Source organism: Chelmon rostratus, chromosome 3, assembly GCF_017976325.1.
Source record: "Chelmon rostratus isolate fCheRos1 chromosome 3, fCheRos1.pri, whole genome shotgun sequence".
Lineage (NCBI taxonomy): Eukaryota > Metazoa > Chordata > Actinopteri > Chaetodontiformes > Chaetodontidae > Chelmon > Chelmon rostratus.
The window spans coordinates 13,938,395-13,966,217 of record NC_055660.1 but is presented as its reverse complement, the minus strand read 5'-3'; the positions used below and the strand labels follow the sequence as shown (position 1 = coordinate 13,966,217).

At 42.8% G+C, this 27,823-nt stretch overlaps 1 protein-coding gene across 1 annotated transcript; it reads right to left on the bottom strand.

Moving 5' to 3' along the window:
- Nucleotides 1-3,069: 3,069 nt before the first annotated feature.
- Nucleotides 3,070-15,056, bottom strand: LOC121604394 (platelet-derived growth factor subunit A-like). Its single transcript, XM_041933893.1, has 6 exons — nucleotides 14,343-15,056; nucleotides 13,925-14,021; nucleotides 10,293-10,400; nucleotides 9,525-9,718; nucleotides 5,006-5,132; nucleotides 3,070-3,713 (listed from the first exon to the last, which is right to left on the bottom strand). The coding sequence occupies exons 1-6, from the start codon at nucleotides 14,403-14,405 to the stop codon at nucleotides 3,703-3,705; spliced, it is 600 nt and encodes a 199-aa protein (XP_041789827.1). The 5' UTR covers nucleotides 14,406-15,056; the 3' UTR covers nucleotides 3,070-3,702.
- Between the last annotated feature and the right edge of the window lie 12,767 nt (nucleotides 15,057-27,823).

The window sequence follows — 27,823 nt, the reverse complement described above, 5'->3', positions numbered from 1 at the left end:
TTTATCGTGTTAGCATGCTAACATATGCTAATTAGCACAAAGCACTGCTGAGGCTGATGGGTATTGAGTATTTTACTCAGAAATATCAACCTGATGGAGGCAAACTGAGAGTCTGCCAATATCCTGCAAGAATGCTACCTGGAGGTGTTTATCCAGAAAAACCTGCTGACCCAGATTCAGATATACTTTCAGCTCCTTAATGGCCGAGTGTAGGAATACGGAGGTTTGGTAATCTGATCTGAGATCTGTAGCTGTAGAGTGAGTTCAACTTCCATCAGGTTGTGCTTGACCTGCAGAGCGTTCAGCATTTTAGCTAGCATGTTGTTAATCTGCTTAACTGAGCTTTAGAGAGATGTAGTTTCTCTCTCTGTTTCTCTCTCTCACACACACACACACACACACACACACACACACACACAAACCCATTTTCATCCTTTCTCACACACAAAGACACACTTTCACTGTCCGTCTCACACACACACACACACAATCTCACTGTGCTCCATCCTGTCTGTTTTCATTTCCTCCCTCTCACCTTTCAGACCCTGTTATACAGTCTTATCCCCATCTGTCTCTTCTTTCTCTTTGTTCCCTCTAACACAAACAACTGGTTTTCGGTGCTTTAGCTCACAATAGTTTCTCCTTTATATTTGTGCACGTCGAGTATGTAGCTGATGAAAGTGCAACATGTGTCTTGCTGCTGCAGATTTGACAGACTGGCAACAAAAACCAAAGCTTTTTTTTTTAATATTAAGTCCTCACGCACAGTGTTGTCTTTGTGCAGCTCAAATAGAACCACTCAATTATGAATTTTATGTATTTACACTAACTACCCACTCTGGTTACACTTTTGGCCAAAGTCTGCACATGGTTTACACCAGCTTCTCCAAGAGCAATATGCCAGCAAAGTGAGTTACGCAAAGCGACCTCAAGCTTGCATGAAGTCACCCGACTGTCTGCCTCGTCTGCTTTTCACCACCACAACCAACAAACATTTGTTTTGTCCTCTGCTTGTTGTAAATGCAGTCAGTTGTTGAAGCATGTCCTAGAAAGTGTTCAGCGTCTGAAACATAAAGAGCTGTTTGAGGCTGCGTTGGACCGCAGCGTGCCGGGCCAAACGGCAGGTTCGTGGCGTGCCAGCAGGGGCTGGAATGGCCTCGTGGGTACAAGATTCGGCTCCGCGGCTTCAGGCTTGGACGAGGGAAGAAAACACATCACGTCCCCGCCGCCAAAAAAACAAACCCTACAGTCTTCTCTTTATTTCGCAGTTTACTAATTGGCTGCTTTTCCCAAACCAGAGTAGTTGTTATGTACATAAAAATGAGTTTAGTGTTGCAGAATGAAAAAAAGCAGTAATAGTTCCTCTGTAAACATGTGACAACTGTGTTTACTTGCATCTGAAGAGTGATGACACCTGAACAAGTTCCATGTGTTGGAGAAGGCAAGGGGATATGGTTGAAAGCTCAGGAGAAAGGCTGGTAGTCAAGTTTATTTGTGCTCTCAATGTTAAGATGGAATCTCTGTTTCTGTCTTCCTTTGTCAGTGTTTTCTGTACATGCGTCTCAGTCCAGAGCGTCAGAAAACTAAAAGCAGCAGACCCTTTTAAACAGCACAAGCATAGAAACTCAGTCGCTACTATCCATACTCTGCACCAGGCGACGGGCGTGGCATCAACATGCCTGGTAGCTGAGAATTCGGCAATAGTGCAATGCGAAATACTGAAATTCCACTTGTTCCGAGATCAGTTTTTGCAATAGAGTTTCAGTCTTGGGAAATGGTGCAGTTGATTTGGCACAGGATTCTCCAAAATTCTGGCAAAAAGTTTGATTTTTAGGATGCAACACACTACTTGATGTGGAGTCTTCTGCCAAACCATGCTAAATGTAATAAGACTGTACTTTGGCTCAGCTGTGCTTTGAGCTAAATGCTAACGTCAGTGTGCTAATATACACAGTGAAAATGCTAACAGGCAGATGTTCAGCAGGTATGATTTTTTATGTTCACTGTCTTAGTTTAGCATTTTAGCACTAAACACAAACTACAGCTGAGGTTTATGGGAATGTGGAATGTGAATCATTGTGCATATTCAGTTTTGACCAGATGGTGGCGCTACATGAAAAGCCAGAGGATCATCATGAATTCATCCCGAGGGCGACATGAACGTCTGATGCTAAATTTGTCGCAGTCCATCCAGTTCCTCTGGAGATTCACTCAAAACTACTAATGTCCACGTTGTGGTGGCGTAAAAGGTCGCTGAAGTCGCTAAGCTTCATCCTCTGGGGAACAGAAACGTCTGTACAAAATTTCATGGTAATCAAACAGCCTGGACCAAAGACGTGGACACAATGACAGCGCGTGCCATCCATGCAGTAATAGCATGGTAGGCTAGCATAGCTGAAGCAGTTTAATTGTTTCATTTCCTGTCCAATTAGCTGGCATTTGATCTTTTATTTCCCGTGGGAGACCCAGAGAACAGGTTCCTCATCACACACTAATGATAACGGACAGTGTGGCAAGCAGCTCACGTGTGTGTGTGTGTGTGTGTGTGTGTGTGTGCTGTTTTGATACGAGGTCGCCTCCTCCTCTACGCCGTCCGGCGCCTGCGAGTCACGGGGTGAGGTCACTCCTGAAAACATTTACCTTCCTCTTCACGGAGTTAATTGTCATTTCCTCAGTTTGAGTTTGAAATAACAAGTCGCCCTGTAGCAACACTGGAAGATCACCTGTTAGCTGTTAGCTGTTCCACTGTGCTAACAGCACACACGCCTAACTCCATTCTCTCCATTACAGGGCTTTTATGTGTGTGTGTCTGTCTGTCTGTCTGTCTGTGTGTGTCTGTGTGTGTGTGTGTTCCTCTCTGTTACAAATTCACAGGGGTTTTAGCTTCAGTATTATGATCCTCCAGATAATCTCTCTCCCTCTCTCACACACACATGCACACAGAAGTCTATTCACTTCCTCTTTCAGGTTTAAGTCCTGCAGTCGCTCTGAGGAGCATCCTGTGAAAAGCTGCTTTCTGATCACCACACTCGCTTTGTTTTCGTATAAATAGTTTATTAGTATCAGTAAAATGTCAGGAGGAGTTTGTTCCTTCCATTCTTTATGCGGATAACATACCAGAAGTAGAAACAGACAGCGATAGAAAATGAGAGGCTATAAAAATAAGAGGATATACGTGCGTGTGTGTGTAGTGTGTGTGAGCGTTTTGCTGAGGAAGAGTAAATCTTGGAGTACAAAAACCTAATCCCAGTCACTGTTTCTAGAAAGGATTCCACCCAGTGTATAATCCCAGTCGCTGAGCGGTTTATACTCTGGAGAAGGAACGAGACTCAGACAATAAGTCCTTCGGCATCCCAGAATCCACCTCATCTCAGCCAGTGTCCATTCATCATCTGATTGCTTCTTCTCTCCATCGAGGATCCGCTGCGAGGAAACCGTCAGCCTGCTTCTTATTGGCTTCTGTGTCTGGCAGTTCGTGGCCCTCAGTTTTATTTTTTTTATTTTTTCACAAAAAGTACAGCTGAGGTCCACATGAGTCCTCCATTAAACCTCCCAAAGGTCACAGGTCAAAATACAGTCCATCAAACCTTTCACAGTCACTTGATGGCAGGAGATGGCGGAGAGGCTGAAGGTTCCTCCTTGTTTTCCGGTTCAGGTCGTCCTCCTCTTCCCGTCCTCCGTCCTTCGTCTGTCCACCTGTCTTCACCTGATGCCTGTTGGGTTGAGTGAAGGTGAGCAAACTTATCCTTCGACATATTTCATTTTCACACCCAAAACAAAATGTTTATGCTGTTTCATACAAAAACATATTTGTTATTGCGTTGAAGACTTGTCTATTTATTTATTTACTGGTTTATTTGACGGTGCACAGAGGGTTCACATTGATGAACATTGGTGTAAATGTGTCAGTTAGCTGAGCATCATTGAAGAAATAGTCCCACGAAAGGAAAAAAAACAAAAAGATATGAGAATATAATCATTAATGACCACTGTGAGTGCAAGGCTCCTCACCCAACACCTTTTCTGATACTGCTGCATATTTATTCTATCCAATGTATAATGCTGCATGTAATGCATCTCTCTGCATATTCACCAATTTAATGGAGCAGGCATGGCTGAAAATCAGAAATGGAGGAAGTGCTGGTGTGATTGTGATTAAACATCTGGTTAATTCTGGCTCAGTCAGTGTTTTCTTTGTGCGTATGACTATATAAGACTCCTATTGTGACTTTTATGTAAAAGCAACTTGGACGCTTATTCAGACACGAGACAGACATATAAAAATGGTCACATTTACTCAACCAGGTGCTCGTTTGAAATTGCCTTTTGCATTCAGTTGATGGCAATGTGAATTGCAGGTAGGTGTGTCAGCAGGAGTCACCTGGCTGCTGCAGGAATTGACCCTGTGACCTTTTGATTACTCTGACTGCAGGCCCTCCTCAGTAACATGCGCTGGACCACCGACATCCATCAAGTACTTTATAGTGAAACTCATCACTATTGATGGATTTTACAGCTTACACTGACTTCCAAGTTTTATTTTCATTTAATATCAAAGATGCAAAGCTACAGACTGATGGACAAATTCCTGTCCTGGGGTCAAATCTTTAATTTACTGACGATGCTACACAGACATTAACAGCCCACACAATCTCATTTATGATGGTTTTAATTCATGTTGGAACTGGGGAAAAAAGCATTTCTAACATTTCTGCTGTCTGTCTGTTGGCTCTGGTTCAGGAGACATTTGGATAATAGGGAGGGTTTGGGAGAGTCTCTGTGTGTGTACTGTATGTGTGTGTGAGGGGGTGTTGCCCTGAGGGAGGACTAATTGAAGCAGAGAGGAAAAACACAGTAAATACCTCAGATCTCTTATCAGCTCCTTCTGGTGTCAGTAGACACATTCAGACAGGAGCAGCTGTCACATGAGAAACGAGCCATAAACACACATACACACACACACGCACACACACACACACGCTCACACAGACAGCTATATGCTCACCATTGTCTGTGTCTGAGTTTGGGCTGATGTGGCGTTTGTTGGTGCACATGCACTCCAGGTGATCCTCCAGCCTCACCTGCACCTCCCTCAGCTTGGGACGCCTCCGCACGTACTCCACCTTCGCCACCTGGAGATTGAGAGAGAAAAAGACAGCATTTCTAAATGGTTGTACAAGCAAAACATTTACTCAACTATTGTTTAAACTTGAAATGGTAAAAAAAAACAAAACGACAGCTTCACCTTACCCAAACAGCAATTGTCCAATCACAGTTTAGCAACCATAACCAGCCACAGCAGGCCTGTCTAGCCTTGGATTTCCTAACATCACTTTAGAAGGTCAGGTCTTTTTTTTTTTCCTTTTTTTTTTATTGATAAAACAAAAGAGTGAAAAACTGCAGCAAAGGATTATACATCGTGTTTGTCTGCTTTAACGTAAGCTGCATATGTTAGCGCGTCCAGCTTGCAAGCTTGCTAAACCCTCATGTCAAGGAGCATAATTTATGGGGCTACATGTTACTTAAAAAAGAAATCCCTGTTCACAGCCAGCACACCCAATTGGAGGCATTTCTCACTGGGGAAGCTGGTCTTGGATGCTATCTGACTTATTGGTAACATTAGCACAGACGTACTACCATTTTTGGGATTTTGGGAATGAGAACATGCCGTTTTGTGCACTAGATCTAAGAAAAAATGCTTTTTCTTTATTTCCATGCTTTCTATGTGGATCATCATGCTGACTCATTATCTGGAACATGCACCTTTTAGCTTCAGTCTTACAGCATTAAACCATGTATGTAGCCGTCACATTTACGACCACAGGGTTTTTCTTTTAAACAAGACAGCTGGAAACATTAGAAAGTCAGCCACAGACAGTGTTTTCAAACAGCTGACTGAGCTAAGGTTGATTAGCCAGCTAGCTACAGCTGATGAAATCTGTTTGCAGCTGTCATTTCAGACGGTAAAATCACAGACACTGGCAAGAAATGACAAGCTGCTGAAATGTTTGCCTGAAATGTAAGAACCTTAAAAAAGCAGGTAGTCCCCAAAACTGCACACAGTATGGGCCGATGGATTGACAGACGTAGCAACAGTAACTAAGGGGGGGTGGGGGTCTTAGTGAGCAGTGAAAGGGGTTTAGATTCACCTCTCCCCTTTAATAATTTTCATCATAAACTCACTAGAAATTTTAAATTGATCTATGTAGGTTAAAGGAAGGTTTGGCTGTACAACATTAATTTGTTGATTGTGAAAAACAACAAGCAATGACTCTGGAAGCACCACATGCAGGGCAACATGTCAAGTAGACTGGTTCTGTCAATATGTAGTACAAGTACAACAGATAAAATACCTTTCTTGAGCTTCTTATTCTCAGCCATGTCTCCCCTGTAGCTGTATAAGCACACAGGTGTGTCTGCTCTTGTTTGGATGAATGAATAGAGCATTAACACTGCCAGGAGAGTCAGTTTCGTCACACATCACACTTGCTGCTAACGCTGAATATCTGAGACTTGTTCCTGAAACGGCAGCAGGTCTTTCTTGCTCCTACGCTAGTAAACACACAGATATACGAACAAAAACCTCTGAGCATATACATACTGTAAACATAGAAAAACAATGAAACACACACACACACACACACTCTCTACATACTGATGCCCATATCCCGGACAAGGAGCCAAGTCATGGAGCTCCAGGTCTGTTTGCACAAGCATCTCTGCTTCAAGTCTGAACAGACTCAGAAACCGCCGAACACAGACTCAGACTCAGGAGGTTCAGCTGAGGTGAGGAGCTGTGCTGCTAAAGCACCCATCAGGCCAGGATTCACCTGTGACGACAAGGTGCTAAAAGGGTGAGACCCTGTGAAGGACTGCTTGTGACTGAGATCAAAATCCAACCCTGTCTCCTGTAAAACATGTTTTATAAACTGCTAATCTGCTTTGTAGGTTTGGAAGAAACATGCAATATTAATGCGTTCACGTGGAGTTGGAAAAATCAGAAAAAATAGTTCTGGAAGGGGAGAATTCACATGAGGCCCCCTCTCAAGTCGGAACAAGTCGGAAAGTCAGCAAAGATTTTGGTCCGCATTCACATATTGCACATCAATTTTTTGCTGACGTAATTTGTACTGTGGTATTAGGTTGTAACGGTTAGTTTGCCGTCCATGTAGAGTGGCCGAGATTACTTTAAATTTAAAATACAACACATCTTTCATCTTTCACCAAAGAAGAACGGTTAAGTAATTGACTTTTCGAGCAGCTGCTTCCTGGAGTCTCTGGTGGTTGCCTGGCAACTGCTCAGAGCCAAGACAGAGTCCGATAAAAGTCCAACATAAAAAACAGTGAATTGCATTTTTTGCACTGATTAATCAAGCAAGATATAACACTGATTAGTGAGCTGCAGTGATGTTGGTAGGCAGATTTTTTCCCCTTTGGACAGAGTCAGGCTAGCCGTTTCCAGTCTTTGCGCTATGCTAAGATAACCGACTACAGCTTCATATTGTACTGTACACCGATAAGCCACAAAATTAAACCCACGGACAGGCGGTGTAAATAATGTTGATCATCTCATTATGAGAGCTCATTATGCTCTGCTGGGAAACCTTGGGTCCCGCCAAGCACACCCCGTCATGGCAGCAGCACTCCCAGATGGCAGTGGCCTCTCTCAGCATGATAATGCTCCATGCCACACTGCAAAAAATGCTCAGGAAAGGTTTGAGGATCAGAGTTAAGGTGCTGACTTGACCTCCACGTTCCTCAAAAAAATCCAATCCAACCGAGCATCTAGCATAGTGCAGGCCCCACCTCACAACAATTTTCAGACTGGGTTGCAAAAATTACCACAGGTGACGTTGGAACAGAGATCATCTGGCCAATAAAGAGCTTGCCCTTCAGACTCAGCTCACACCTCATCACAATAGTCCAATCCCACACCCACATCATGGCCAACACCATGTTAATTCGCCTGTTGCTCCATCTTACCCTCATTCTTGACCAAGACCAAGACATACCTGAACTCTTGAACAGCAGCTTGCTCCAAAACTGACGGTTCAAGCCATCACATTCCTGATATGACAGCAGTGAAGTTCAGATGCTAACGCTAATGTTATCTTTCTTTCTCTCTCTCTCTTCATCTCACACATGGAAGCACCACCTCGACCTCAGCCCTGCCATTTCCCCTCCGGCTGTGTGTGAGTGCATCTTGCACTCGTGACTGTTTACCCTCTGAACGCTGGATCTCAGCACATGCGAGTGACTTTACTTTTGATTTCCTCTGTAAGCAGACAAAGGACGGGCCCTTTCATCTCAGATTGGGTATCAGCAGGCTAAAGCACAGAGAATCAAACTCGCCTTCTCGTTTTCTTCCTTGACTTTTTCCCTTTCAACCTCTGGCAACACCCACAAATGCCCTTTCTTATTTCTTCATCTTTCACTCCTCTTATTTCCCACTTGCTTGATAAGCAGCAATTGGAATTATCATGAGTGATGTAATCACATCAGTCCATTTATCAATCTGTGCAATTAATATGCAACATACTGTACACACACATGCACAGATTTACATAGTGAATATCAATATCAAGTTCATAATGTTATTATCATGATTTAAAAATGCACCTTAGATCCCATTCCTGTGTGCAGAACACACACACACACACACACACACACACACACACACACACACACACACAAGCACACACCTTGGGTCAGCTCCCAGTTGGCAGGTGGTGTGAACCAATCAGGGTTTACTGAGTCTTATTTTCAGCTCTGGCAGAGATCAAAAGGAAGCTATTATGTTCTTGAGCTAACTCACTGCCAGACTCTTAATCACACACACACACACACACACGCACACACACACACACACTCCAGTCAGACTGGGGAGAGTAAATGTTTTTGGCAGGTGTACACTGCACACCTCCAGTAAATGGTTAAGTAGTTGTGTGTTTACATGCGCTGTGCCATCATTAGTTTGTGTGTGTGTGTGTGTGTGAGTGCCACAAAAAGACAAATAACAGAAGCCCCTTACAAAATGTTTGTAGAGCTACTACCGGTGTTTACGACAAATGTGCCAACATGTTGGAATGGTGAGAATGAAAGTAACATTTTTGCCTTCTCTACTGCCTTTTTCTTTATTTTGACAGTGACAAAACAGCCCATAATAACTCACCAGTGTTATTACTTGTGGGTTGTGGGCTTGTATGAGGATGAAAATCAAGTCTGGTCTGAATATCTAACTTCAAACCATCTCTACCTCTGTGTTTTGTCCTGGCTCCTTGTAATTCCTGTTTGTCCTGTACAGACAACAATCAGCTGGATACTGAATCTGACTCTTATGATTCAAGATCTGATCTTCTAAGGAGCACCTTTTTCTATGATTTCTAAACAGATTTATGGCTGATTAGCCTTGACAGACATCAGAGATCCTGACACCACTACAGAGAGTGAGTCAGCAGTTTGTATAAAGTCTGTGTGTTATGATTTGACTAAGAACACACAGAAGAAATGTTCTTGTTGTGTACCTTGACCATGCGGTGGTGCTTGCGAGCCGCCTGGCATCTCATGTTGCTGGTGTTGCAGCAGCCGGTGCAGCGTTTCACCTCGACGCAGGGCGGCCAGATGATGAAGTTGGCCGACGTGGGATCCACCTGGCTCCTGGGGATCTCATAGATCGCTGTCCGCACCTTACACACCGCCGGTAAGGCCTCTTCCACCACTGCAGGGGAAGAAAAAAGGGCGAAGGTTACAGAAACCCAGCAGGAAAGAGCGCTTAGAACCAAATGTTGTGATTACCCCTTTAACCACTGTTCCATGAGTGGGGTGTTAGCACTAATCAAGATTTTACATACAAAACAGTCAGTAATAAATCTTTGATATAAAAAAGAAAGCAACCAAACTCATAAATAACCAATTATAACAGCGAAATGACACATTATACAACAGTAATAATCATAATATAATATACAATATCACAGTATATCACTGACATTTTCTGCAGAATGAATACTTTTACTTTGATAGGTACATTTACCTGTGTGTGTGTGTGTGTGTGTGTGTGTGTGTGTGTGTGTGTGTGTGTGTGTGTGTGTGTGTCTCACCAGTGCTCCCCCTGTCTGGTGTGTGTATGTGTGTGTGTCTCACCAGTGCTCCCCCTGTGTCTGGTGTGTGTGTGTGTGTGTGTGTGTGTGTGTCTCACCAGTGCTCCCCCTGTGTCTGGTGTGTGTATGTGTGTGTGTCTCACCAGTGCTCCCCCTGTGTCTGGTGTGTGTGTGTGTGTGTGTGTGTCTCACCAGTGCTCCTCCTGTGTCTGGTGTGTGTGTGTGCTCTCTTCAAGTCGGGGAAGCTGTGAGAGAAGTCCTTGTGGTAGCTGTGTTTGGTCTCCTCGATCACCTCGTTCTCTGGATAAAGACAACACAAGACATTCAGACATCACACGCTGTCACTGTCCACAACAACCATTCATAAATATTCCCAGATCCCTGTCACACACACACATACACACAAACACACATAGACCTCATCGTTTGGGACGCATTGATGTTCTTAGTCAATATTCTGGCTATTTCCTGGACTGGATTGTGTGTGTGCAAGATGAAATTTCGGAGTAAAATGAATGAATATCCAAGTAAAATGTCTAGATGACTGACCGACTGATCAAAAACAAACAAAAAAAGTGACAGGAGTCGGATGTTTACATGCTGTTCATGAAGTCTGACATCTTTATCAAGGCTCTCCTGATCAGAGCACAAGCTTAACCGTGTTATTCTAACTAAGTTATGCTGTTTACATCTGTCGACAGGTTACTGAGTTCTCTGGATGTAAATGCAGCCAGTGAGAAACGCAGTCTGTCACACGTGTCAGACACGATTAATCAGGAGTTCACTCATGGGTCGTCACAACTCGACGGCTGAGAAAATGAGCCATAGCTTAAACTGTGACAGAGAGTTGTGTCCAGACTGGAAAAAGACAGCTCAAAATCTCCTTGCAAACATAGCTGTACGTCCAACCTGGAGAAAACAGGCTTTCTTCAAGCTTTATTGTCCCCAAGAAGAACTTTGTCTTGCAGCCGAGTGAAGCACAAAAAACACCATATAAAGCATAATAAAATACATAAAACAAACAGTAAATATATATGCAGCTTGTGCTGAAACCCAGCAGACAAGGGCACGTAAAACAATGACAGACTGATCATAACAGTTTGATTGATTGCTTCAAAATGTAGCCAAACCAGAAACATTTAACTGTAATCATAAAACTCGACACATGTTATTTAAACTCAACCTGAACCGATGAGTAAATGCTGTTTTCATACAACCAGTTAACAGGTTGTATTTAAATGTTTTAGACTCTTCCTTAAAATCACGACAAGTCATCTCTCATCCGGAGACAAAAGTAGTGAATGCATTTATGTGATAGCAAAAACCTCATTTGTACAATGAATCTGAGCAGCTGAGCAGTTTCTGGTGATGCTTCCAGTCGGTTTTATGACTGATGGCTTTTATTCAACTGTACAGAAACGAATAAATAAATCTTCAATTGTGACAGGCGGAAAAATCCGAGCTGATGTTTATGTTTAGTTTAGTGATGATTTAAAATCTAACAAGGGAGGGGTAGCTGTACTGTGTGAGTGTGCATGTCTGTCTGTGTGTGTGTGTGTGTGTGTGTGTCTTTGTGTGTGTTCATCATGAGATGCTGTAAAAGTCAATCAAGTGTTTTTAAAGTGTTCACAGATCCATCAAACCATTTCAACACTCAGCAATGCCAAACCACAGGATATCCACAGACTCGTTCATGGCCAATCATTTTTTGTGAGTTTGTGTGTATTGTGAACTTCAGTGTGTGTGCGTGTGTGTGTGTGTGTGTGTGTGTGTGTGTGTGTGTAAGAGAGGGGGGAAAAAGAGAGAAAGATTCCCGGAAATCAGCATAAATGATGTCTGGGCAGGACTGTTTTAATTTGATTCTGAATACCAAACCTCACATTTCTTTGTGTGTGTGTGTGTGTGTGTGTGTGTGTGTGTGTGTGTGTGTGCACCCGTCACTCTTGCCTACTTGCAGAGCCCCCTGCCATGTGTGTGTGTGTGTAAGCAGTCACGCACACACGCCAGCGCGTACACACAATGCGCTTCTGAAAAACAACAAAGTCCACCTTCAGCGTTCCTCTCTCTCTCTCTCTCGTCCTGACATGCAGGAATTTGAGCATGAATTATACATAGCAACACAGCAGCCTTCCAGCGGGCCCTGCTCTCAAAACAATAATGGGCAGCATGACAACAGCATAATGAAGTGAGCCACTTGACCCCCACCGAGCCGGGGAGCCGTCACACTCGACATTTGCATCTCAATGATGCCAGGATTAATGGTGGCACCGCTCGGAGCGGCAGACATTAAAAAATGAATCAACTATTTTTTCACAGGCGACCAGAAGTTCAGAGTGGAGGAAAGTTTGTGTGGCTGGAATTTAGAGTCTGACTCGCGGCGTCAGTGCAATAAAGCCTGTTTTATGCCACTTATTTCCTCCTGTCTCACCTCACTAATTTAGTCAGTTCTGATTTATTACCTGGATAATGAGAACTGGCATCTGCTGTGTTTGTTGAAGGTGAATATTGATGTTTGAGTTGCAGCCAATTTGCTTTACTTACATAATGCTTGCTTTTTCTTTTTTTTTAATTTCAGCCGCAGATTGAATTGAACTGTTCTTCCAGTTATGACCGATGCCACAAGAAGGAAGACAGAAAGGTCACACTTGAGTTTTTGAGGAGAAATGTTTTTAAGTGGATTATTTCGTGTCAGGGATGCAGATTTCCTCTTATGAGTGCAGGCGTTTGACAGGAAGCAGAAGAAAAGTGGAATGTGTACATTGATATGGAAACTTTTACTGAGTCAAAACTTCACTTTTATGGTAGCTGTTTGGTAACCAATGGCAGTAAACAGATTCTTGAGATTTAAGAAAATTAGCTAATTTATCAAAATATTTTGACTCATTGGAGACACCTGCAGGAAGATTTCCAGCAGAGGGACAAGCTGGACCATCAGCACAAACTAAAGGGGAAGTATTGCACTTCAATAATACTCATATACTATAATACTCAATAATATTCATGACAATCACTACAAAAAGAATTGCAGCAAAAGTCAATATCCCAACTTTTAGTCCTTAGTATGGAGCTCCAAAAATACTACAGTTCCCATAATCCTTACATCTTTAAACTCCTCTGCCTCTGCATTCTCTAATGCTCGCTTCCAATTAAAAACTTCTTCAGGCCCAAGATGACATAATGCTGCATACATCACTTTTTTGCAGATTTGACACAAGTTCGCAGACAGTTTTCAACTGTTTTCACTGGCTAAGTTGTGTTTAACATGACCAGGTGTGCAAAACTGACGGAATGTCCCTTTAAACAAACATTATCTTGACAAATCTACACCTCAGGCCTAGTTTGCCATTGACACACAGCTGGTCTCCTGGCAACATCTGGGCAGATATTCCAGTAAGGACAGCATCCTCTTAGATGCAACTAATACCTCAATTCAGAGCCTTTCAACGCACAGACAGGGAGGGAAGCAGCAGCCCTGACTGGTACATGGAAGCCTCTGGTGGGCTGATGTTTGTCACAGTTGGACCCACAAAGGATCTTTGAAGGCTTCAGGAGCATCATTCTGTGTTCCTTCTTCCTGGTTTCTGTCAATGAAATGCTAAAATGTGACAGATACAGCCACTGCTCCTAATCTCACAAGTAACATATATTTTATCCTCATAATAATCCTTTGCCCTGAAAAACAGCTGAGCAGGTATTGTGCCTATATTACAAACGTCATATGAACTAACTTTTTTTTTTTTTTGCAGAATAGCCTCTTTCAGCTGCAAGGCGCACTAATCCAGCTTGTGGGAGTGAGAGAGCTGTATTATAATGAAGCGCTTTACCTACGGAGTCTATCTCTAGCAGCCGCTGGAGGTCGCTGATGCTGCGGATCTCGCTGCGGGACAGGCGCTCCAACAGCGCCCGGGGGAGAGGAGACTCCTGTGGGAAGAAAGTCTGTGAGATACAAAGCTGCGCCTGTTTGGTGGGTAAAGAGCTCAAAAGCATGCAAGCATCACTAATCTACAAATTCAAAGACTCGGTGGCAGCCAGCTTGTTGCGTTTACATAAAAAGGGACAATATTCATGCCATTTGCGCAAAAGAAAGAGTAACATTTGTGCGTAATTACGCAGAGTGAATTAAATCTGTTGCATGTGCCGCGGCAACTTTGTTAATTTCTGTGTGAGTTGCAACAAGTGTTTAACAGACCTCACCGCAAGCAGCAGCAAATATCAACCACATCATACGCAAACGCGGCTTACCTCAGCAGCGGTGCGTAACAGGCAGAGGCAGCCGGCGAGGAGGTGGTATACCGCAGCTCTCATCTCTCAGATCCGCTGCATAGGCACCAGGACGAGGCGAAGGTCCACTGCAGGAGCCGGGCTGTCGCTCCCTGCTCTGGGGAGCCCAGAAACATCCCTCGGGAGAACTGGCCACAACCTTCCACCTCAATGAAAGAGCGAACCAAGAGCGTCTAATACTTGAGTCGATGTCTAAACTCCTAAATGAAATGCGGTCTGGAGCCGAGCTTGCTCTGCTCCTGCAGCTCAAGTTGCTGTATCGGCGAAAGAGTGGCGGATTTGCAAAATAATATGAAAGCGACCACAAACCGTGTTTAAGTCCGACTTGCTGGCAAGAAGATCACTGCTGCGCAGCCCGTTGTCCAGTAGTGTGAAGCATCAAACAATCAGACCTAACTGAGGTCAAGTTGATGTTCATCAGCTCGGTTTGGCATCAAAAGAACAGGTGTCCAACGGAAATATCAAAACCTTTCTTTTGCATTCGCACATCCAACAATATCCATCATTTTATCCGCAGTATAATCCGTTCGAAGTTACACATTTGTGCGTCTTGCAGCGGTTGAGCATTATGGCACTTCAAACATGGGAAAATCATTTACATTGGTTGAATTTTTTAAAATGAAACTTTGTGAAATACTTCTGTCCTGGGCATGAGGAGGGAAGGCAAACAGCATCAACGAGAGGAAAAAAAAAAAACCTCTTCAGTCTGCAGCCCAGAGGAGTTTGATGACAGTTCCCGTCGGTCCTGTGATCTCCGGGGTGAATGAAGCCGGGATGCTTTCAGTCACAGGATATAGCCGTGCGCGTTCCCGTGGCACTGAACCGCGAGCGCGCTTGGCATAATAGGCAACTGAAGCGTATGAGCGTTAACTCAGCCAGTAAAATGGTGCAAAAATGATCAAAAATGATTATGTCTGAGTACAGCTGCTGAATTTTATCACAACTATTATGACTTTCCACAGTTTCTTCAGCTAGCAATTTACTGGATGAATGTCATTTCATGTTTTATGATCTTCAAATACATTCAGGCTGCATGTGTCCATTTTTAGTTATGATTAAAAAAAGCCCCCAAAAAATCTAATTGGGATTTTGGACAGTTAGACTGGGGATGATAAACTTGTACATCAATAAGGATTGAGCCACATAACCTACCTAAAATCATTTGTGAATCAGTTGCTCTGAAAGTTAGTGGTCCCATAAATTCCAATAAATTATTCTCCTCTCCCCCTCACCTAACTCTGTGTGTGTGTGTGTGTGTGTGTGTGAGGTCAGTGACCGTGTCAGTGTTTAATTGCTGTGTAATAAAGCTCATTAATGAGTGTCCAGACCCGTGACTGAGAGAGTACCAATTCAAACCCTTTTTGTGCACAAGAGAACATTTTGGCCTGATGGTGGAGCTGTGTGCAAGGTCAAGGGGTCAGCAATCCTAGAATTACACACTTGGAAGAGCCTCGCATTGGGTGTCCTGACAGGAATCAGGAAAAGAAAAAAGAAAAAAAGAATGGATGGATGCAAAAAATATGCAGCGAGTATTGGCGAGACTGAGGTGGTTCAGTCTTGATGCTGTCACTTCCTTCTTCTGGCCTATCTTCCACAAATGTCTCCAGATGGATCCTGTTTGCTTTGCTTTGTCTTCTGCTTTTTGTCCTCCCTCTGACTCCTAAATATCTGATGTCACAGTCGTTTTGAAGTTTTCAGAATGGGCCCTTTTTCCAATGACATTATGTAATCAGAAAAACAAGTTTGGGTTGTTTCTCCAAACTTTTAGAATACAACATTTACCTGACATCGACCGTTTGTGGTGGACCAGCAAATAATGACGACGTTCTCTCAGAAGCAAAGGTGGATGTAGAGTGACGTTGTTTTACTATCCCCAAACTTCTTATGGAGGAGTCTGGGGTTGATGGATGGACATAAGATCTGGAGCCACTTCAAAATATGCCTTAAAATACATTTATGGAAACACGACTTATGAACATGATCTTTCCACAACTTTCATTAAATAGCTTTATAGTTGCCTGAACTTAACCAAACTTCAACCTTAAAATTGTGATATGATAACTGCTATGATATGATTAGGTTACTGCCGATGGGGCCACCAGATCAGAAACGCAATAAATTGGGTTCCTTTAGAAAGGCATTGCCAAAATTATCAATCCATTAATTATCTACAGCACCTGATCAGGGTTGCGCGGGGCTGGAGCTCTGCACACATTGGGCGAGAAGCATGACACACACCAGTCTGTTTCTGCAAGTTCATCTTCTTAATGAACTCAAATTGATGGAAATCAATGGCCACCTGCAAAAGAGCAGTGATGTCATTTGTAATGAGCGTTAACATGCAACTCCACCAACTGTGTCCTTTAATAAGCATCTAACTGAGAGTCTGTGACATGACAAGCGTTGGTTTGCATTTCTCCATTTCTTTGCGTTGGCTAAGGAAATTGTTGAGGGAATGTAAAAGTATTTCCAGAGCTAAAGCTTCATAAAGCAGTGCTGGAATCTGAAAATCCAGCCTCAAGCATTCAAACACGCACGTACACATTTACTCTCCCTTTGTGTCTGTCTCACTTTCCCATGCACACACACACACACACAGTCATGTTTCCATCATTTCTGAGGACTTGACATAGACGTACCCTAACCATAACCCTAACCACCACTACTTGCCTTAAACTTAACTAACCTCAATCCAAGTTTTCATCTTAAAATTTATGAGTACCCACACTGTGACTGCTGCATAAACTTAATGTGAGTATTATACGTCCAGAAACACACACACATGCATGCATACACATGTACGCTTGTACATGCACGCACACACACACACATTCATTACAAAGGCTCTTGTGAGGACAAAGGACGAGAGAAAATAGTTGGGGGAGAAAGAGGAAAAAGTGGAAGAAGTTGGGAGCAAGAATGGCAGAGATAAGAAGCTTGTTGATACCAAGATGAAGCCTATTTGGATGAAAGAAGACGACAGTGGGGTGACGGTGTGTGTGTGTGTGTAGAAAATCCAGGCTGTGTTGGACCAAACACTCCACCAATTAAAGCCCATTTAGCCTGACAGAGGCTAATACCATCACAACAGAAATCCACCTCTGTCTCTCTCTATTCATCTCCCCTTGAATGGCTTCAGTGCGCCCATCACACACACACACCACACACACATGCACACCCACACACACACACACACACACACACACACACACACACAGACAGAGAGAGAGACAAAGAACCGGAATGATGGAGGGGAAATGGGTCAGAACCGATTCGGATCTTGAATGGCGACACACTCATGCCATGATGCTGTCACTTCCTCCTGGCAGCAGCTCCGATGCATCCCACTCATTCTGCTCTGTCTTCTCTCTCTTGTTGTCTCTTCCGTTGCTGTTGTCTTTCTCTGGGCCCGTCAAGCTCACTGCTGTCGAAAGCTCAAGTGTGAGTGTTACAGACAGAGAGGGGAGGACACTTTAAGTTCAACTATGAAAATTTGAACATTTTCTTGGGTAATCACAGTTTTGCTTTTGCTAATGAAAAGACATGTCTGCACCGTTGACTCCCATCTCATAACTGTCTGCAAACAATTTCTCTAACATTGTTGTCATTCTGTTGTCAAGCGTTGTTAAGGTGTGCCAGAATCGAAGAGGAGTAATAACAATGGCGACTGCTATAGCCAAGATAGACGCTGCTATCGAGGCTGTTCTTTGTTCGACATCGTAGTTTGTTTTTACTTTGTTCTGTTCCACTCACAAATCCCCTGTCGAATTTGTATGTTGGCATGGCTACACGTCTTAAAATGATGTTAGATTAAGTTGGTGTCCAGTGATTGCACTCCCTGGGGAGTGCAACTGGAAGCAAACTGAGGATGGAAACAAAGTGTTTGATATCAGGCAGGACTCCCACAGCTGATTAGCCTGCTAAATTGGCTACCTTGCCATTTGGAAATGACTTTATCAGCTGAAGTTTCTCTGCAAATAATATCAGATCCATTGAGCTTTGCTCGCTACAGCTAGCTGGCTAACCTTAGCTTGCTTGCTTGTTAGCTTTATCAATAACATACTTTGTTAGTTGGCCATGATACTATCTTATCTATTACGACAAACATTGTTGATATTAAGCAAACAGTACAAAGCAAAATGTGTATAACTAACGATTGTTTCCCATTAGCCAAGTGCATGCAGGGCAGTGGCAGCTAACGTGCTAACTGTAACCATAGATTAACTGGCTGGCTGTGCTTGGCTGCACGGTGTGGGTCTAGCATTGGTTGTCTTGTGATGGTAGCTGATGGAGTGATTCGCAAACACCAAACTAGCTAGTGTCATGAAACCAGTGATCTATAACATAAGAGCATGACAGTTAGTAACTTTATTCTAAAGACGATTGTAATTCATTCCAGCATTTAGTGTTCATTTCAGTCTTTTTTCAGTCCTGTCAAAGTTTTGCCTGATGCCCAGGATGATGCTTGCTGCCTGCAGTTTACTGAAGGCCACCACTGTCACTGATAACATGGGCTTTCTGAAAGTTGCATATACCTTGAAGTGAAATCTAAAGCTGTGTAAAACTACTGCAGAGAAACGTCTTTATAAAAACACTCTACATGACCATTAAACTAAATATACAGCTGTTCCTCATGTCCAATTTCTTTCCTCCAAGGTCAGAGCACTGAGTTAACTTTCTTTATATAGTCTCCTCCTTCTCCTTTTTCTTCCACATAATCTTCCAAGTGGAGTAAGTATTTTATAGAGTTTACTTATACCAAACCAAGGAAAACATATTTTGTGTGTAACTTTTCCAGTTCTTGTTCTAGAAGCAGACTGACGCAAATACAGAACGCACCATACTGACGTTTGGTGACCTTGCTGAGGAGCTTTTCAGCAGTGTTTGGTGCACTCGATACAAACAGCCCTCCCACCCAAACGGCTGTCCTGTGGGAAAGGAGAATGCCAGCAATGGAAATCGAGTAAAATAAAAATATAAGAGGGGAGTTGGGGAGGAGGGTGTTGGAGATATGAGCAGCAACAGAAAAAACGAGAGTGTTTAAGGGAGAGAGAGGCAGTAAAAGTTAATCCAGAGGGGGATAAAAACTTTTACTAGCAGGGTGGGGGTTAAGGGCTATCCCCAAATTTATTCGCAAAACCAAGGACACGGTGGAAAAAAACCCTTTATACACTTTTTTCCTCCCCTTCTCTCTTCAATCCATCCAACGTTAATTATTAAAGCCCTTTCCAAAAAAAAGTCAGAGTGGATTTCACCGTTAAACCCAGAGTAAGTCCAGTATTGGACACCTGCCAAAACCTATTGTGCGACGCATGAATGTTTGGTCATTGGCCAACTGGAGACTTATCCTGGATTACCATCTCAAATATGCCGGCATTTACCTACATGTAATGCTACCCCCCACCACCGCCACCACCAACCACCCCACCCGTCTGTTCATCATGGGCCACAAGGCTCTGAGAGAATGCTTTATTTAGGTTTGTTTGGGAAAGTGAAAACACAGGGCCCTTGTACTGTGTGAACTTGTAGTCATGAAGACAGAGAGCCAGCTTAACTGGAAGGGGCATACAGTAAGCGCTGGACCTCCCACCAATCTGAATCTGATTTACGATACATTAAAGATTAAATTGTTAAGCGCTCAGAGTGCCCATACACAAATTTCTAATTTTGTTAAATGAAAGACAGTATTTAGAGATGTTTGATGTTACATCTGGATCTTTACTGAAATACACTTGGTGACAGAGACTCATGGGATTCAGTCATGTTTTTCATGTAAGTAAGAACAGTAGTGTTTATGAAAATATTGTAAATTGCAAAATAAAATAACATGTCAGTGGGTTTAGTTATTAGAATTGATTTCAATCAAATCCATCAAATGTGATTGGATAGTCCGACTGTTGTTAGATGAGGATGAGGAGGATCAGGAATCAGTAATCAGCTGAAATCCAAACACACACCTCCTGCTATGACACTGCTCTGCTAGTGACCCACCAACTAACGGTCAAGTGTGGTTTCATGTGATGGGTGGGGTTAGCTAGTCACCCCAAATTACTTTTGATTTATGTAACCGCACATGATGAGTCATCAAAAACATTTCTTCTGTTTAAAGGAAGATGAAAGTGACAGTTAGCAGACTATTTAACGCAGGGGCACAGGGTTACAACTCGGAAAATTACTTTTTCGTTCTCCGTTTTCATTGATTCGATTCTCTGAGAATTTGCCCTAACCAAAGAATAATCACTTGTTTCTTGGCTGCAAGCTAAAGTTTTAAAAAACAGCAGAAAATATGCTGGGTCAAACACGTGACCTCCAATCACACAGGGCAAAAGACTGCTGCTTTCATACATCTTCTCACATGTTTTACTTCTATCCACACTCTGTCTTGTGATATCAATGTAGGTGTTATTCCCTTAGCTTTGAAAAGCAAAACAGGTTCTGTAACAACAATGAGTGGTGCACTGACAGCAGATAGGAGGGCAACAGCACCCTGACTGGATGAGTGAGCAGTAAACAGAAGCTGTGGGCTGAGTTATTCTGTGCAAAGCTCTTTCTAAATATCTCACACTGAAGAATACCTGAACCACACACTGCATCCATAAACACTGGTGGAAACAGTATCTCATCCTTGAGGACAGAGGGCCAGGCCTCAGTGACACTCAGGCCTTTAACACTGAGATGCCCTTGAGCAAAGTGCTGGTTTCACAGGGCTGACCTCAGGTGTGGATGTGTGTGTGTGAAAGTGAAGCTGGGCCGTGTGAATAAATAAAACAAACTCCAAGAAGTAGCAGTACATTACATTTATTTTGTACCATAATGTCGCCCATATCACATTATAGGGATGCAAATACGTGTAAAAGTTCAAATTCAATAAACCCTCAATATGTGAACTTAACAGAGGAATGTTCAGAACAGGCATATCGCTGCCTTCTTATCTGAGCCTTGAGACAAAACATCACAGCTCTGATCCTGCCTGAGTACTTCCTGTGCTGTTGTTAACATCTGCGGTCCATCTCTGTGTGTTCAGATGGTAAAGACAAAGAGCTGCTTCCACACGTCCGATTCAGCAGACAAGCAAAGTGAAAGCAACAAGGCAACAGGGCAATGACGCTCCCACAACAGGTTTAACGCTCCAATAATGTTTCACTGTCCTCCCGTGACTAATCAGCCGCAGCAAGTGCCCCGACAATGTTTAAAATGACATGTTTACGTTCTAGTGACAAAGCCTGCAAGCAGCTGTAGGAATTATGATGGGAGCAAAGGAAGAAGTCAGGAAACAATCTTATCAACGTCTGCATTGGGAGGAGGTTGAGGTGGATGGACGGTCAACAAAACATCGGCCTTTACCAGAGGAGACCGCTGCCAAACCATGATCATTACTGAAACCAAACAAAACCTTACCCATGGCACTGCCAGCTTTTTTTTCAGCAGTGATTTGTAAGGGTTTTGGAAGACATATCTTCATCCTGTGTATATAGGTGTCAGGTCAGAAAGGCTTCCCTGTATTGATATATAGAGGGAATGAACAAACAACAAATTTTCTTGTTTAATTCGGAGGTCTTGTGTTTTAGCCAGGCAATAGGAAAGTTGATTATTGAACACAGCAGAATACTGCCTTAACCTCCACTTCAGTGGCTCCATTAAGATACAGGAACGTTGGAACACCCTCCGGACTCCAATCATCCATTACAAACAAAACAATGAAAAAGACCCTAAATTTCTGGTACCGATGCGCAGCATCTATAAACTAATCCTTTAATGTTGAGCTCCGGAGCACACTGGACTGCTGTCAGGGTTTCCGGAAAAAGTGATGCTGGTCGACGTGTAATGCAAGGTTTCAGTGTCCCAGACAAACGGGAGAAAATCTGGTCAAATATTGTCTTTTTTGTTTAGCCAGAAACAGTGGCTATATTGCTCTTGTTAAAGCCACCAGACTCCATTTACAGAAGGAGTAATTTTAAAATTGTAAAACACACATTCATTCAAACTCGGCAGAAACAAAATAAAACCCAACAAAACATCCTTGGTTCATCTTTCCGCATTTGCAATAATCACCAGCAACTCTCGTTTGGTGGAAACATAACCTTAATTCACCAAATCGGAAGAGGAGCAACAACAGAGAAGAAGCACAAGGAAAAAGCGTGTAGAGCTGAAATATTTACAAACCTAACTCAGGAGTTGTTCATCAGAGATTGACTAGAGAGATTTACATATGTCAGACTTCAACAGATTTTCCCAGGAAAAAATGCTGATTACCAGATAATGGAAACCCTGTCAGCACTGAGGAAGTGAAAGGTAGTGCTCAGTGGTCACAGCTAGCTTGTCTGCCTGGGGTTTTTCAAAGCATTTAGTCACAGTTGCTCTCAAAGGCATACACGGGCTCGAGGGACTGAACTTGCCCTTTGAATCCCCTGCCCTCTACCACACTGATTGGCAGCATATCGACGTCCATCATTCGGCACACCAACTGGGCAATGGCCTCGGACCGGAGAGCAGCACACAGTGTGTGTGCATGGAAATTAACCTATAGACCAACATGTGTTACCGGCCAAACATTTTCTAGGTTTTTAAACCAATTAACTGTTAGATGTTTACCAGTTTTGATCCAAGTCACTTCATGCTGCGATGTCTGTGTAAGCTTTTTGCCTGCAGGATCTTCTGTGAAGAGCAGAAGATGACAGCAGATATTACAGCGCTCATGTCTGTAATCTGACCTTCCTGATGCCAAGATTAGACACAGGAAAAAGAAAAAGATCTTTTTGTCTGTGTCATATAAAATGTCAACATGCAAAATCAACTTTAAGATATCTAGAACGAAAAAGGAAATCCAGAATGTGAGATTATATACTTTGTCATCTAAAGAGGTGGATCTTTTTTAAAGTGGCTGCATGTGTAGTTCAAATGACACTATCCAATGGACTGTAAACGTAAAACTGAGGCTATTTCACCACTCACCCAAAAGACTTAGTTAAACATCACAGGCCAGCGGGGAGTCTGAGGTATTTCAACCTGTCTGTGTCACTCACAACACGTTACATAAAAGAGACAAAGACAATGTTTGTTTTTTTTACACATTCTCTGTGGTTAACACAAATGACTCAAAAGGAAATGAAATTTGGATGGTAAAGTGATGAAGCATGCATTTGCCCCACCCTTGTTATCATTGCTGAGGTTCTCTTGAGCAGTGGCAAACAGATCCGACTTGGTCCTGAGTAGGTTCCAGGTGTGAATGTGAGACTGTTAAGCAGAAGATTTTAAGAAATGCTCTTGTCAAAAAACTTGAGTAAAAAAGATGTAAAGATCATGATGTGAGCAGCCTTGATGGAGTCCTTCCAGCCAAAACTTTTCCCCTCTAATGTGCTTATTAACACTCTGCGACATTATAAGAACAGCAGAACAGTTCTCATTTTCGAACGAGGGACAAAAGAACCTGCATGTGATAATCCAAAAACATTTCTAAAATTTGTTTCGATTTGAGTTGTCTTCTGGTGTGGCCCAACACCGACTGTCTCCCACTTCCAGCCAGCTGCAGCAGAAGGTTAACACCTCTTCCCTTTTCCTCTTCCTCCAATTCTATCACCTCTCCCTCCGATGGTTGCCAGTTGATTAATGCGATAAGGCCATGATCAACATAGCAGTGATCGACACAGCTGTGACTGAGAGATAATAAAAAAAACAACAACAAGAAAACAGAAAACACTCTCATTTGGATTGACGAGGTCTGCCCAGCTGACAGCTGTTAGGGAACTATGACTGGAGAGTGTGAAAACAGGCGCCGCGGGATCATTTGACCAGTGGAACATTTGATTCAAACGTTCGTCCGTCCCCAATTGTTCATCGTTTCAGTTGGGAGACTTTAATCTCCTCTGCGGAAATAATTGGGAGGCAGTGAGGGAGTTAATTGTGTTTTCCATTGATGAATCATCAGGAAGTGTTGGTGAACCCCGCTGACCACACACACACACACAAATATGTGCATGCAAGCACACACACGCTATGAAATACACACAAACTAACTGTAAGCACATGCATAGGCTACATATCAACAGCCTGCATACACAGAGACCACGTATGCACATGCATGCATACAGTAACGCACCGATAACTACTGTGGGTAAATCTCTCTCTCTTCCTATCATTCTCATTTTCAACCTCTCTCACCCTCTCTGCTTCTATTTCGCTGCTGATTCAAAAGATTAAGAGGCCAATTAGTAAAGCTCTCACGGCAGTTATGACCACGCTGGGAACTGGAGAAAGAAGAAATCCCCCTCTCTCCTCTTCCAAAAGAAGGATTTCTCCCTCATTGTCGCTGGGTTGAGAGCGAAGGATGTGGGGTGTATTTGGAGGGCTGCTGATGTGGTAATTTTGGCTCAGAAACAATGCAACGCTGTCTAAAGAAGGGTAATGGAGGGAAGTAGCGACGGTAGTGTTTGCCCTGTGTGTGTGTGCGTGTGTTCAAACGTGGTACATGCTGCACACACACACAGACACACAAAGTGAGGTGACATCATGGCATCACTCTTAAGTCCACGCTAGACGAAGGAGGAAGCATCGTATTAACTCCAAATCAGGACGGTGACACAGGCGCTTTGTGAGATTGTAATGAGGACCAGGAAAGACAGAGTGCAACAGAGAGTGAGGCTGTTCCTCCTGTTAGTGTTAAAGTTACTGTGAAGGTGAACCCCACATACTCACTTCCTTTTATTTACATTCAGTCTATGATATTTTGGCATTATTTTGTGATGACTGTGTTTTGTTCCACTCAGTTTTTTATATTTTTACTTAGCGATTTTCTTTATTTCCCACAATGCTGTTCAACACAACAGACCTGTTTTTGTTGCATTAAGAAGTTGGTTGTATTTTCAAGCTTAGAGCAAGATGAGAAAAGATAATGAAATGATAATGATAATGAATAATACCCAAAATTTCACCGGCTAGGGATTAATTGAGTCTAATTTATCTTATCTTAACATATTTTTACTTATCTTATCTGAAAAGGGAACATCACATTACACCATTGGACAAAATGTTCAACAATAAATATAAAAAATGAACCTGTTGGAAGCATGGTGAACTGCTTAATGCAGGTTAAAGCAGATATAATCAATATTTTTATATTAGTAATGGATCACATGACTCCTTGTGTGTAAAGATGTCACTCAAAGATAAGAACCCACAGAGAATTATCACACGACTCTGCAGTTTCCGTCAGTATGGAGCAGTTTAGCATCTTTCAACATATCGTTCTGGTTTTAGCGCTCACAACTTCACTGCTTTGTTTTACTGTCAGCACCTCTGTCAGCGTTGTTTACGGCCACAGCAGAGACCTGATTTAGTGAAACGCTCTGAAAACCCATTGTGCACTAGATCAGCAGCAAAGGGCAGACAATGTTAGCAACTACCTGGAGAGCATTGTGGAGCCAGATATTTCTGTCAGGAGCTGGTGGAGAACAAAACAGAGCTAAAAGGAGCACGAATATTGACATTCATTCATTTGTTTACAAGTTAGCCATTATCACCTCACATAAAAGATTAGTTGTAGTTACCACTTGTTTTTGCAGCCCCTAAGTGGCCAAGGAAATCAGTTATTGCAGCTTTAATGAGATTTCACATCAATGGAGATTTTTTATTTCAATAAGGGAAATAAAAAATCTCCAAGAAGCGTCTACTAATGCCTCCCCTGAGAGGAGGTTGACTTCCCGTACTGTAGGTGTTCCTTGTGTTCTGTTTGATGTGTCACAGAGGGAATTACAGGAGAACAGAATGAGATTCATTTCCTTCACCTCCTGCAGCTGTGGACGCCATATGTGTCAACAGATGTCACCAGGGTTTTAGCCACATGTGTATTATGTGTTGTCAGAGAGAGAAAAGTTTTCTAAACTATGTGTTCCTGCAATGGTGACGGAAGGTAAATTGCTCTTTAGACATTAACCACAGCATTGTTCAGTGCATGAACTTTATATCTCCAATACAAAATCATGTAACTATGAAATGTAAATGTAATGTATCACGAAGACCTTTGCAGCAGTTTTTAATCTGCATCTGGATCCCAATCTGGTTCTGGTTCTGGTGTCACCAATTCAGTATCTGACCAAATGTGGAATATGGTCAAATCTCTCCTTCTGTTCCTGAATTCTGGGTTTGAATAATGGCCAGAAAGCATGTTATGATGTCACAGCGAAGTTGACCTTTGACCTTTGACATCTTCACTTTAACCTATGAGACATTTGTGTGAATTGATGACGGAGTTCTTGGGTTATGCTGAAAATTGTTTTGTGTGGTCACAGTGACCTTTCATCTCATCAGTTCATGCTCGAGTTCAAGTGAACATTTGTGCCAATTCCTGAGATATTGCGTTCGCGAGAATGGGACGGACGTACAGACAACATGAAAACACAATGCCTCCACACACGACTGCTGCCGGCGCGGAGGGCATAAAAACAAACAGACAAAAACAGCACCTCCTTGATGATGGTAATTACATGCTGTGTAAGTGGACTCCAACACTGAGAAACACAGATGTGTCTCATTTAATCCAGTAATCAGGGAAACATACATAAAACAAGATGAAAATGACCTGTCAGCAATGAGAGCCAGCTTGTCTCACAGGTATGTGTATACACAGTCAAACAAAATGTCTTTGATCGTAGCTGCCACTAATGGCTTTTTAATCAACTAGAAAGCTCACAGGTATTTCAAAATGTAAAAATCTGATGCCAAAGTCTACACTGGAATGCAGCGCCCGAGACAGTATTAATTTGACATCTTTTTTTTGGCAAAGTGAGCAAAACTGGAGCATACTTTCGTGTGTTTATGCATTAATTATACAGCGTTGTTATGTTGTTACCTGCTTTCCAACTCGCCAGCAGGTGATGGCGGCAACACAAGAGATTCTCACCTGTGTCGAGACATGAAGTAGCCTGGCTCCGCTCTCCTTTTCATCAGCCTGCATTATTATCCTCCATGTCTTTGCAGAGAAGTCATTAAAAGTCCTGGGTGAGACAGAGACAAGTGCTCGACAAGCCTGAGCTGGAGGGGCTGAACATGAGTGGGTGGAGGGTGAACCGCAGAGGGAGAAGTTAGAAATGCTGATGAGGCTTGGTAGAGGCACACACTAATCTGGCTGGTGGTGTTTAGCATCAAGAACATTAGTGGCAACAGTAAAAAAAAAAATAGTTTTTGCTTTTGTTTTTCGACACATGAGCTATTGAACCTGAACTTAAAGCTGTTCTAATCAATTCTTTATACTGACAAGAGATCAAATGACTGTGTAACATGAAAGAGGTCATTTGACGTGATGAGCCCAAGGAGTTATCACCACACTCTGCAGTTCATCTCTACAGGCAGCTTTAGTGTCCTTTAGCTATTTGTTTTGCTTCACTGCTTCTATTCACGCTCATCAGCATCATTTTCAGCCACAGCAGGCAGCTGTTTTTCGTCAGTAA